This window comes from Nicotiana tabacum, chromosome 3 (genome assembly GCF_000715075.1).
Source record: "Nicotiana tabacum cultivar K326 chromosome 3, ASM71507v2, whole genome shotgun sequence".
NCBI lineage: Eukaryota > Viridiplantae > Streptophyta > Magnoliopsida > Solanales > Solanaceae > Nicotiana > Nicotiana tabacum.
In genome coordinates this window covers 167,040,838-167,053,745 of record NC_134082.1, presented here as the reverse complement: position 1 = coordinate 167,053,745, position 12,908 = coordinate 167,040,838, and the positions used below count along the sequence as shown (strand labels likewise).

The following is a 12,908-nucleotide window of genomic DNA, read 5'->3' as shown; positions in this document are numbered from 1 at the left end:
GCAGGGCATTGGTATCGGGTGCAACTGAACCTAGTACTTTTGATGCGAAACAATAACTTTATGTGTAAAATTTTAATAATATTACAATATATAGCAATATGAATTCATAATTTTAAAAATATAATGGGTTCAACGGTAAAAACTTTATATGTTAAACCCATAAAACTTAAATCCTATATCCGGGTGGGTCTGCTTCTATATATAAGCGAGTACTTCTATTTGGTTGTCCGTTACTTCACTCAAACTTTTCTCCAACTTTTCAGGCGTTTCAACTATCAATGGAAGGAGCTCATGAAAAGCTGCTGCACCTCACTTGTCAGTTACTCTCTACTCTTCTTCTTCTTAGTCTTCTGAATTCTCTGTGTCAAATCAGGTGTGTACGGCTGTATATATTACTTAAACAAAATTGGAATTTCAATGATTTTGGGTAGTAGCTAGATTTCATGTCTGTATACCCTTTTTTGTCTTCTCCCCACTTTCAGCCTTTAATTTACGGGAAAATCCTGTCATCTGAAGTTGTAATTCCTTGTACATATAATTTTTTTCTCCATGTTTGTATCGCCATCTCCGGGTGTTAATTAAGAGTAATTAAAGATCAACAAAAGAAAGAAATGATAAAAGTTAGTAATATCTGCTTTCATTAAATTGGAGTTGAAAAAGTTAGTTCCTAATTTGATTAGTGTGACTTAGGAAAGATGTTTTTTTCTGTTTTTTCCGGTGGTTCGACTAATTCGTATTTGCATCGCGCTAAGATTTACTAAAGATTAAAACAATTCGCTAGCCAAGATTCGCTGTTCCATCACACCCTGCTGGGTATTTCTCTTGCTCCAAATATGGCAAAAAAATGTTCTGTTTTGACTGTTAATTAGTTCTGTTACGGCTTAAGGTATATATTCAATTATTTTTCCATCTCTAACTTTGATCCAATTTTCTAAAGTCTTGCATGAGAACTTTTGAATAGATCGCTTCATCTTTATCGATGGTCTATAAGTTTAATCTATTCATTCAAATTTGCTCTTCACTCTTGGCATTTATTTTTGATTTTCAAAACTATATATCGAATAGATTTTCTTTTTCTTTCTTAAAAACTAGAATTTACTACTAAGTTGTTAAATTGTTAAGCATAAGTCAAATAGTATGAGTTAGTTACTGTTAAGGACTGAAAAAGACAACTGATTTGGGTCGAAAATGAAACAAAAAAAAAAGTTGTTCTGAGTTGAAGGAAGTATATTCGTTTAGTTGAATCTTTGGTCTGTCTATCACTTCCATATTGGGTTGATTCCTTTTTAGACAAGAAGACGACTAGTTAATATAGTAAAGTTTTAACCTTGCTGTCGTGGGGGTGAAACGATTGATATTCACCAAACACTCTTCTTCCTTTGCCACCACGTTAGAGAATCCCTCCCACCAGAAAAAAGGTGGAAAAAACAAAAAAAAGGGTTGGCCATGATTAAGATATTCACATAAGGATAAATATTTTATATAACATGTCCTGTAAATTCCATTATATGTTTGAATCAAGTTTGGATTTAATGACCTACAATAACATTTTGTGGGGATCTTGTAAGAGGTTGATGTCTAGGGAGCAGCACTTGAAATATGGGTAGATGCTTGATGCAATATGATTCTGAATCATTTCATGTTACTACTCTCTTTCTCTTAATATTATGACACTGTTTGAATCTTCAAATGTCTAATGGTTAATAGAGGTACAGAGAAGACTTCCAATTAAGTAATGCACTAGAATTCGAACCCCTGATATTTTTACTCAGATTGTGACCATTAGGTTGTCCTTTTCTGGACTTGAAGTTATTCAATATCAAGATTCAAGACTATACAAGAATGGGTAGCCAATTTGTTTGATTGACATCTTTCTGCTGGCCTGTTTCATATGACAGTTGAGGAAGCGGAAGGAATAGAGACATCTGAAAAGACCAGCAGGCTTCAATCAAGTAAATTCATATTGTGGCTCCAAATATTTATCTTCACGTTCTTCGCTCTAGCTGGTCAAGCAGTTGGAACTCTCTTGGGCAGAGTATACTATGAGCAAGGTGGCCAAAGCAGATGGGTTGCTACATTGGTACAAACTGCTGGCTTCCCTATTCTTCTACCTATCATTTGCTATCCTTCAGCCACAAATCACAATGAACAACAACTTATCATTCACCAGCCTTCTATATTTGTTCGTGCTTCGGTTTACATCTTCCTTGGTTTATTTCAAGTTGCAAACTCTATGTTATTTACAGTTGGAGTACAGTACCTTCCGGCCTCTACATATTCTCTAATTTCCGGTTCTCAATTGGCGTTTAACGCACTCACCTCGTTCCTCCTCAACGGGCAAAAGATCACGCCACTTATATTGAACTCTGTCGTGCTTCTCTCCTTCTCATCCTCGGTCATTATGTTCCAAAACGAGTCGAGTGACAGCGGAGAAGTATCTCAGGCATCCCTCTTAATAGGTTTTGCAGCTACCACTATAGGGTCTCTTGGTTATGCGTTGCAGTTCTCTCTAACAGAACTCGCGTTTCAAAAGGTTTTCAAGAGTGGCTCGTTAAAAGTCGTCATGAAAATGTCGTTTTTTATTGGTCTTTTCGTAACACTCGCTTCTACAGCAGGGCTTTTTGCCAGTGGCAATTGGAAGGATTTGGGGAAGGAAATGGAAGAGTACAGATCAGGGAAATTGTCATATGTTATGAACTTGGTTTTTACGGCCATTTCTTGGCAGATGTATGCTGTTGGTTCAATTGGATTGGTTTTCAAGGCGTCGTCTTTGTTCTCTAATGTGATCATCAATTTAGGATCTTCAGTTGTGCCAATTTTCGCTATGGTGTTCTTGAAAGATAGGATGAGTGGTTTGAAGGTGTTTTCGCTGCTATTGGGATTGTGGGGATATGCATCATATATCTATCAACACTATCTTGATGATTTAGAGGCAAAAGCAGGAGATGAAACTAAATCCTCATCAGTTGAGGATGATGATTTTGAGGCCTCCCTTATTTAGGATGATAGTTTAATCTATGTTAGTTCAATCTGTAATATTGTTAACAACTGTTGGAATTAGCTATTCATGAATATTACTCTATATATATGTATATTGTGTATTCTTTCTGATGAATGGAAAGGTATAGTTCTAAGCTATAATAGAGAAGGTTTAGTCACTAATTAACTGTTCATATATAACTTGTTCATAGACAGTGGTTGCACGTGCACTGCTGTTTATATATTGAATTTGCATCTGGCAATATTAATGATCATATTCATCATACAAAAGCATCAAAAGTCATATGCTTCATCTATTTTTTAATCTGAATATCAGTGTGTGTCTGTCGCCATGTCTATTGAAAGTGTCAGACAAACGGATGCTTCATCTTTGTTTTTATACCATGTGAAAACGCAAAACTTGAAGAAAATTGCCATTAGTGTAAGGTTATGTGCTTTTTTACTTGCCTGTTTTGCTGATTTATGTATTGGATATGTCTCTGGCAATATTGATCTTCCTAATTATCGAAACAGAAGCATGATAAGGCGGATTACTAGATAGCTCAACAATTTGAGAAACCTATTCAAGTTCATAAAATATTAGCATCAGTTTCCAACAATTTTTAAATTGTCTTAACTACAGTACTTTTAATAAGCAAAACTCAGATTTAATACTTAGGGGTCCTTTGGTACAAGGTGGGATTTCTCATGATATCCCATTGGTGGGATATTCAATGAGATTAGCTATCCCACCTTCTATATGGGATAACTAATCCTATTATTTTAATATAAAAGTTATTCCTAAATTAGTTAATATGCCAAACCAAAATATGAAATAAAGTTAATTCCAGATTTTATTTTGGGATTATTATCCTTATCCCACTGACCAAAAGACCCCTTCAAGTATCTTTTGAGGAGAGTTGATGGTGGTCATTTTCTTTTTCTGGATGATCTAATTAAAGCATAAAAAATATCTAGTGCCGACAGTTTTTGGTGGAACCCCCTAATACAATGCATAACTCGTTAGGAATATCTATTGCTTTTGTGAATACTAGCTAGTACGTTGAGCAATTTCAAGGTAGTAATAAATTCCAATAAATAATCTTATCTATTTCTTTGACAATCCTAAGCCTCGGAATTTCCTTCCCAGAGATTTCCAACATCTTTCCCAGTTATTTGTAGCCTGATTAAGCTTCAAGAAATAAAATAGTAAGAAACAACCTATACTTTATAGCATCTTTAGCCGGAAAATTAAATGCAAGGTCCTTCTATGGAAGGATCACCTCACCAAAAACTGCTGCATTTCACTAGTAAATTCCTCCACCCTTTTTTTCTTTTTCAGTCCTTTTCTTGTATATTATTTAATATTTTCACTTAATCAAACAGGCCAGGAAGCAGAAGATATAGAGTCAATGTGTGAAAAAACAGAGACATGTCCACGTCCTGACTCAAGTTATAAGCTGAAATTATGGCTCCAAATATCTATCTTTACATTCTTGGTCCTCTCGGGCCAGATAGTTGTAACGCTGCTGGGTAAAGTTTATTACGACTACGGTGGTCAGAGCAAATGGATAGCTACCCTTGTACCTTTTGCTGGTTTTCCTGTACTGCTCCCTCTTCTTTGCTTTTATTCCAACACAGATATTAATAAGAACGAACCACAACAAGTTCATTATATAGAGCAGTCTTCTTCTAGTTATAATTTGGTTTGTGCATTAATTTGTGCCTTTCTTGGTTTACTTCTAGCAGCAAACAGCTTGCTATATTCTGTTGGTTTACAATACCTACCAGCTTCAACTTATTCCTTAATTTCTTCCACTCAATTGGCGTTCAACGCCATATTTTCTTTCCATTTCAATGGCCAAAAAATTACACCACCTATACTAAATTCCGTCGTGCTTCTTACTTTATCTTCAGTGCTCATTATTTTCCAAAATGAGTCGTCTACTTACGACAAAGAAATATCTTTACATGGATTTTTGATAGGTTTTTTGGCCACAATTATTGGAGCTGCTGGCTTTGGCTTACTTGGTTCTTTAACAGAATTAACATTTCAAAAGATATTAAAGAATGGATCTTTTAAAGTTGTTATGCAAATGACAATTTATCAATGCTTTATTGCAACTCTTGTTGGTTTAACAGGGCTTTTTGCTAGTGGGGATTGGAGGAATTTGGAGAAAGAAATGGAAGAGTTTAAATTAGGGAAAGTGTCATATATTTTGTACTTGAGTTTAGGAACTATTTATTCTCAAGCACAAACTCTAGGTTCTATTGGATTGATTTTCAAGGTATCTTCCTTATTCAGCAATGTGATTTTAATACTAGGGGCTCCTCTTACTCAAATATCAGCTGTTGTACTATTGCATGATAGTGTAAGTGGTTTGAAGTTAGTTTCTTTGGTTTTAGGGTTATGGGGTTTTACATCATATTTGTATCAGCAGTATCTTGATAGTTTGTTGGCAAATGCTGTTGAAATTAGAACCTCTGATCATGATGTTGATGAAGTAGAGTCCCACTTATGAAGAAATTTTCTATGGATAATTTTGTGTTATTAGCCCAATGATGTTTCGTGAGTTTACAAGTGTTTGTGAGATTTTGCCAAAAATCAATATGTTGTACCCACTTTTCGGGTTCTTATAATTAACAATCACATGAATTGAAGTTATCATCCTTAATTCTATCACTTAAATACCCTATGATAAAACTCAATTTTTAATTTAGCAGTTGTTTCCTAATACTTATTTATTTAATGTATCATTGCATGGGGCATTTGCATCTATACCCAGTTTTTGGGTCACCATTTAACTTATATCCGCTTTGCACAAAAAATTGCAGGTGTACCCACTTTTCGGGTAACCTCACATATACGGGTCTGAAGTAGCAAAAATTTATATCTGAAGTTTGAACTTCAGAATTTTTTACCTGAAGTGTGCAAAACTTCAAATATTTTTGCCTAAATTTTGGCCTGACTTGCAAAGGCAATCATATAAACTTCAATTCATAGTGCAACGACAAACTTCAGTTCATAGTGCAAGGGCAAGCTTCAGTTCAATTGTGTATGTCTGAAATTTGAACTTCAAAATTTTTTTGCCTGAAGTGTAGCCTTATCAAGGCAAAACTTCAGATATTTTTGCATGAAGTTTGCCCTGACTTGCAAAGACAATCTGACAAACTTCAGTTCATAGCAAGGAAAAACTTCAGTTCAATTGGGTATGTCTAAAGTTTGAACTTGAGATTTTTTTTGCCTGAAGTGTAAACTTCAGAAAATTTGTAATGCAAATTTCCACATCAATGATGTTTTGAGATTTTGGCAGCAGTTGAAGGACAATTCTATGCATAATTTTCAGTGATGAAATTGCACAACTGCGATCTTTACTTTTGGTTGGTCAAGGGAAAACGGTCAGCTCAAAATCACTGGCATCCTTTTACACTATTTATCTCAAAAGCACAACTTCTTTAAAAAGGGGAAAAAATGGGTTTGGTCATATCCTAAACTGAACTGCTCTCGGCCTCATCAGAAAAGAAGAGGAGGAAGAAAATGAGCGCATAGGTTAGGAGGAAGAAGAGTAGGCGTTTTAAGTTGTCAAAACTAAGGTATAGATTAAATAATTTTAAAAATATAGGCATGGGTTAAATGGGGAGACCAATTAGGACACCCTGTGTAATTTTTTACCTATTGCATTAGTGACTTAGAGTTTCAAAAACCGTAATAAGAAAAGGTTTCCTGGATCAAAATACTAAATTTTGACTTCTTTATACCCGTTCACTGGGTTTTAGTGTGGGCTTCTAGTCATTTACCTGTTTGGTTTAGGACTTTTTTATTTTTACCTCGCGTCAGAGACTACTTATATTTGAATCCGAAAAAAGTATATAAAATTTGTATATTTTTTTTTCTGTATGTTATATACAAAAAATATATATTTATTCGGCTATTTTTTTAAGAGCAGCTATACAATATCATTTTTTCATTAGTTTATACTAAGCTTATTTGCACTTACTTTTTTATTTTATTTTAAAAAACTAGTATAAATTTAGATCATGGAAAAAAAAGTGAATAAAATTTTGATGATAGCATGCTCTTTATTATTATAGTTTCTAAAATCTAAAGACAAATATGTTATATAAGGCATCCTGAAAGCCATTTGTTGCCTGAGCCCAGTCTAGAAAATTATACCTAATGACCTTTGAAAGTAGATAGTCTTATTTTTTTATCCTTGCTTGTCTTATGAACAAACTTTTAAGATAAAAAGTCAGAAATATTTCTCATGGGACAAGCGATGACTAACACTTGTTAAATTTGAAGTTCCCATGAGATAAGCAGGGTAAAAAAATTAAAAGTAACACCCAAAGTGTCCTATTTGTGCAAATCACCCAGCTCAGTCCGGAGTAGAGCTAGATTTGTAATACTTGGACCATGATTGGTGTAAAAATAGCGCGGTATAATCAGTTTTCAGACTGGTCATTCAAAAATAGCCAGCGTTTACGAAGTCAATGAAAAATAGCCACTATTTTGCTGTAATAAAGACCGGTCCAGCATAATATACTGGAGTTCAGTGCACATGTATATGAACTCCAGCATATTATGCTGGACCTGTATACTTTGCTGACTCCAGTATAATATACTGGAGACTGGAGCACCGGTGCTCCAAAATCCAGTATATAATACTAGACAATTATACTTGCTGGAACTCTAGTATATTATGCTGGAGTTCTAGTGTACTTATGCTGGAACTCCATCATATTATGTTGGAGTTCCAGCATACTTATCCTGGAACTCCAGTATAATATGCTGGAGTTCAAGCATACTTATGCTGGAACTCCAGTATAATTTATTGGCGTATTTTTCGGGTTTTGAACAGTATTTTCGCTCAGATTTATCTTTACATGAAAAGTGGCTAAATTTCAATTACTTTTAAAACTGGGCTATTTTTGAACGACCTGTTGTAAATCTGGCTATTTTTGAATTTCTCTCATGATTAGTCTTTTGTTATTCTCAAACTTCATGCGGCAGCCCACGTTTACCCTAGTTATTAGGATAAAATACACAGCTGATCACTTTTTTAAAAAATATTTAAGAAAATAATACTACTCTTTGTTTATTCCATAAATGGCAATTTTTTTACATTAATGGCAGATAGAGATTATGCACATAATTAATGAGCAGCCAAAACGCACAAATTATAGGGTATTTGTCTTTTCACACTCTCTCTCCTATTTTAATTTAGGGATTCAGTTATGTTTTCGTATTTTTCATTCCATTTTTTAACTGTTACACACATTTAATCATTATGAAACTAATACTACATGTCCAATTATTCATTATACATATATTTGGTATAACTTTTTAGAGGAATTCTATTTATACTATTGTAATAATATAGGGGAAAAGTTAATATACATGGTATAACTCAATTATATTATATTTTTATTGAAGTATAATATTATTGTTCAACCAAAAATCTGAGTCTTTGGTCAAAGCTAAAAAGAAATTCGGGTTACTGATAATTAGGAGACAAAAATAAAATACTTTTGAGAACGATGGTAAAAACAAATAGATGTGTATTTCAATAAATTCTCAATAGTATTCCGTGTCCTTACAAATGATGATACTTCTTCCTTTTATAGATAATTCTAGGTAAAGGAATGAAGCCTAAGCTTTAATGATATAATCATGAGTAATAAATGACATTAAATAAGCCGTTATACAATCATTCCTATTAAATACCAATTTTGTAACGTATCAAGTATTTAATAATGAATTTGGACTCCTTTCTGTCATCAGATCTTTGCTTTCAATGCCTTCTATCCGTTGGCTGTAAATAATTTAAATTGGTACGAGACTCGTATCTATATGTCGTCTCGTGCCTATTCAAATTCTTCTTCCCGTGGCTGTTTCCATCCGTGCCTCTTAGTCAATTGTTGCGCTTTGACCATTTAACTAATCCACGTGTCATGCCACATCATCTTTTAATATAAACTCAGTTTCCCAATACAGATAGTCCCCCCACTTTCCATTTTTTTATCAATTAAATAATTGGGAAGTGGATCTTCATGTAAAAGGAATTTTTGCCACAATTAATGCTCATGACAGTATTAACGCCTCAGCAGTCTTTTCCATTTAATGTTCTGTCCATGTGTCATTATCTAATTGATTCCGCTATTCATACCCTTTTTCGAGACTTCTTCATTCTCACTATTTACGAAGTGATAACATGCCTTTATTATAGGCTTTTCATCATTACACTTCCAAAGTTGACGGTTCCCATTTTACACATAATTTCTTCTTCCTTTGTCTTCTTCACAAATCTTCAGCACATACTTCCTTCTTAACAATGTCTTCTTCAAACCCTAACCGTAAAAAATTTCCAATTCTAGATCAATTCCTCAACGCCCCTGTTAGACACAGAAGAGGCGGAGGAGGTAGGCTTCGAACAGGGTTAGAATCTACGCGAGGCGGCTCCTCTGGTTCTTCTTCAAGGAGTTCTATCCCAAAAGCCCCTTCTTCTAAAAGTAGGGAAATTCTTGATTCTTCTCAAGAACCCTCAGTTGATGATATAGTTCCCAGCGATTTGTCTTTTGAAAGTGACAAAACATCTCTTCAAAAACAAATTAAAAATTTAGAAAGAGCCGATACTTACCCAACAATAGTAACCGAGCTTACAATCCCCACCATAAGAAGAGATTGTAACTGGAAGGATAGTCTCCGAATGTCAATTCCTTCCCCAAATCAAAGAATTTCCTCTTTTAGAAGTGGGTATTCTTCTGTTTACACTTACCCCTTCACTTTAGGTTTTAATCCTCCGATTGACCCAGTTATCCTCGATTTTTGTCGTTTCTTTACAATTTGTTTGGCCCAAATCGGTCCATTAGTGTGGAGAATAGTGGCTTGTTTGAGATATTTATCCTCCAAGGCCAATGTCAATTTCACCTTTTCTCACCTCATTCATCTATACCATCCTAACTTAATACGCCATAGGGTTTTTACCTTAACTGCAAGGAGCAAAAAAGTTTTGGTAAATCCTGAGGATGACAAAGATCGTGGATGGTATATCCGTTACGTTACTGTTCGTACGGTGGACTTGATTGGCGAAACAAATATTCCCTTCCCTGAGAAGTGAAATTTTGAACGTAGGTTTCCTTTTATTTACCGTACCTACTTTTGAGAATTTCAAAAGAAAGTTGTTTTTAACCTCGTCCCTTCTTGGTTTTTTGTAGCAACCATGGGAGATGTGGAACCTATTCCCAACTTCTGTGGTTGGGTAGACTCACTTTTGAAGATTGCTTCTAAGGAGCAGAGGGCTGGAAGGTCAAAACACATGGTATCCCCCTTTATATGAATTTTTTTTACATGTTAAGCACTTTTTCCTCAACTTTAATCATGTATATCCATCCTTTAATCAGGATTTGGCATTAGAGGAATGACGGCTGAAGTAGTTATGGCCATTCGCATGTCTGCGAATGCTGCTCTTGATTTGGATAAGGCTCGAGCCTTGTTGCCTAAAAGGAAAGCTACAAAGGAAAGTTCTGAAGAAGAAGAGGAGGGTACCTCCCTAATTACCAGGCCAAGGGTCAGAAGACGAATAATTATTGATGATGAAATTGAAAACACTCCTGCTCGAACCTCCACCACCGAGCCTGTTTTGATTCATTCTGACGAGGACGCCGAATCAATAGATAATAATGAGTCAATTCAGCATCTTTTTGACAGTGGTTTCGGGAGTGGCGAGCGCGGCCCTATTTTTGATGAAGCTCCTCTTTCCTCATTTGTTCCTATTTCCTCCATTCCTCTGCCAACCGTAAGTATTTCTTTACCAGTTTTGACGACTTCCGTTCTTTTGCCAGTTTCTATCGCTCCTATATCCGTTCCCTTGGCTGTTTCTACATCTTTTCCTTCCATTCCTGTTTCTACATCTTCTCCTTCCATTCCTTCCATTGCTCCTCTTCCCTCTGTTCATCGTACAGAGACGGGTTCTAGCAGTGGAAGTATGACTATGAGAAGTGTTACTTTGGAGGTTCCTGCCAATCATAGCCTCTTGAGAAAGACCGGTAGAGCCGATGTTTGGCTCGAACCTCTAATTGGAGATATCAAGAAGAAGAAGATGGAGAGCCATAGCTGCTTAACTTTGATGAATGACGTAGTTCATTCTACTTTGAAGGTATTTTTTCTTCTTACCAACAAGTTTTTTTTAATTATCTTCAATCTCTCATTTCTATGAGTTATCTCTGTAGGCTAACCTTATTGGCACGGAATTAATGGGAAGAATTTCCCTATTGGAAAGAAAAGCCCGTGAGTCTGAAAAGACTGTCCACGAGGCTGAAGAAATAGCTAGGGGAGCCCAGCTTGAAGCTACCAATTGGAAGGAACAGTTCGAGAATGCTCAAGGGACCATAGAGGAGTTGCAAGAAGATAAAAATCTCCTGGAGCAGCAAAACCGTGGTTTAACTTCTGAACTGGCAACTGTCAAAGCCTCTTCAAGCCAATTGAAAAGAGACAAAGAGCTTTTGGAATGCTCTTTGTCAGAACAATTATCCAGGGCTAGCAAAGAAGTTAGGGAGCTGAAGGCACTTTTGGCTAGGAAGGAAGAATATGCAGGAGAGTTAGTGCAAAGCTTGACTCAAGCTCAGGCTGACTTACAGACTTCTTCTGACGAGATTCATGCCTTGAAGAGTTCTCATGCTTCTCTTGAAGCTTCCCTTGATTCCCATTTAGCTTAATATCAAATCTTAAAAAATGATCTTGCTATGTGGGAAAAGGAATATGGACTTCTAGAGGAAAATTTTAACATAGAAGTGAGTTGGGCTTTCCTGAAATCTCGTCGTGATGCTTTGACAGAAGCTGCTCAAGAAGGTTTTGACTTGCAGTCTGAACTGGCCAAAGTCGTAGATACCATCGAGAAAAGCCAACAGTCTACTGATACTCCTTCTCCTGCACTTTAAGTTCCTGGAACAGAAGAACTTTTAAATGAAGAAGTGAATACTGCAGCAATTGGGATTACAATTCCTGCTGCAGCTGAAACCATTCATGTTGCCGCTTCTTCAGAAGTTGCCACCGTGCCTGTGGCTGAAAGTGAAATTAATATTGCAACTTCGGATATGCTAACCCCTTCAATTGGATGATGGTTTTATCCCTTAGTTTTTAAGGGATTTTTTGGTGAAAGTCCCCGGTTATTATAATGGAGCACTTGTATAAACCTTTATTGACTAAGTTTCTACTTAATCATTTTAATTATATTAAGAAGTTTCGTTAGTACTTCAATGTGTTCGATTCTTGCCTTTTCCTTACTTATTTAGGACTTATAGAGTAGTTTAGCATTTTTATCCTTTGAAAATGCTTTATGATTCTTCTCATGACTTATTAACATGAGGCTTATAAAAGAGGGCCCTTTTATTTTATCAACACTAAATGAAGAAGACGTCTCAACTTCATAATGGTGTTATAATACGATGAAAGAAATAGGAATACACACGTTTTGTATGAAACAACTTTGACAAGTTTTTTTTTATAAACTTTTAACAAGTGTTTGACTGTTACATGTATTACAATACATCTACAACTTTCTCGTAACTGTTTTTCTTGTAACAGATTTGTGAATAACATAAAATAAACAAGGTTTTTCTTCATAACCTGTTTCAGTACATAGTCATGACCCTATCTTTACATATTAAGAAGGGTTTGAGAGGTGACTTTGTTTATGAGTTTGAGATATGACTCTGTTGTTCTCATGAATGCTGAAGACTTCGTAACTTTTTCTCAACACTTGCCTCTTTGTGGCCGATTTTTGTTCGATACTCGTATCTTTCTCTACACATATCTGTGTATAATATGTAGTCTCCCAAGTGTTTGAGCGGTGAAGTATGAAGCCTCGAGCACTTGTTTATTTCTTTTACTTTGGCCCTTTTCCTGAAACAGAAAGATATACGGGACTCGA

At 35.5% G+C, this 12,908-nt stretch overlaps 2 protein-coding genes across 3 annotated transcripts; both read left to right on the top strand.

Annotated features, from left to right (window-relative positions):
• The first annotated feature begins 162 nt into the window (after window positions 1-162).
• On the top strand, window positions 163-3,138 carry LOC107831572 (purine permease 21-like). The gene is made up of 2 exons (XM_016659357.2): window positions 163-315; window positions 1,899-3,138. The coding sequence occupies exons 1-2, from the start codon at window positions 279-281 to the stop codon at window positions 2,999-3,001; spliced, it is 1,140 nt and encodes a 379-aa protein (XP_016514843.1). The 5' UTR covers window positions 163-278; the 3' UTR covers window positions 3,002-3,138.
• Window positions 3,139-3,985: 847 nt separating this feature from the next.
• On the top strand, window positions 3,986-6,159 carry LOC107831571 (putative purine permease 10). 2 transcript variants are annotated; one of them, XM_075250158.1, is made up of 3 exons: window positions 3,989-4,289; window positions 4,366-4,583; window positions 5,122-5,483. In XM_075250158.1, the coding sequence occupies exons 1-3, from the start codon at window positions 4,235-4,237 to the stop codon at window positions 5,179-5,181; spliced, it is 333 nt and encodes a 110-aa protein (XP_075106259.1). In that variant the 5' UTR covers window positions 3,989-4,234; the 3' UTR covers window positions 5,182-5,483. The 2 variants fall into 2 exon arrangements, with proteins under 2 accessions (XP_016514842.1, XP_075106259.1); XM_016659356.2 differs by having other exon boundaries at window positions 3,986-4,289; window positions 4,366-6,159.
• The last annotated feature ends 6,749 nt before the right edge of the window (window positions 6,160-12,908 follow it).

Excerpts from the sequence above, each read along its gene's own strand:
- LOC107831572 (XM_016659357.2), top strand. The coding sequence starts at position 279 with ATGGAAGGAGCTCATGAAAAGCTGCTGCACCTCACTT. Across the intron at positions 316-1,898 it reads AAAGCTGCTGCACCTCACTT|TTGAGGAAGCGGAAGGAATA; the intron begins GTCAGTTACTCT and ends TTCATATGACAG.
- LOC107831571 (XM_016659356.2), top strand. The coding sequence starts at position 4,235 with ATGCAAGGTCCTTCTATGGAAGGATCACCTCACCAAAAACTGCTGCAT. Across the intron at positions 4,290-4,365 it reads AAAACTGCTGCATTTCACTA|GCCAGGAAGCAGAAGATATA; the intron begins GTAAATTCCTCC and ends TTAATCAAACAG.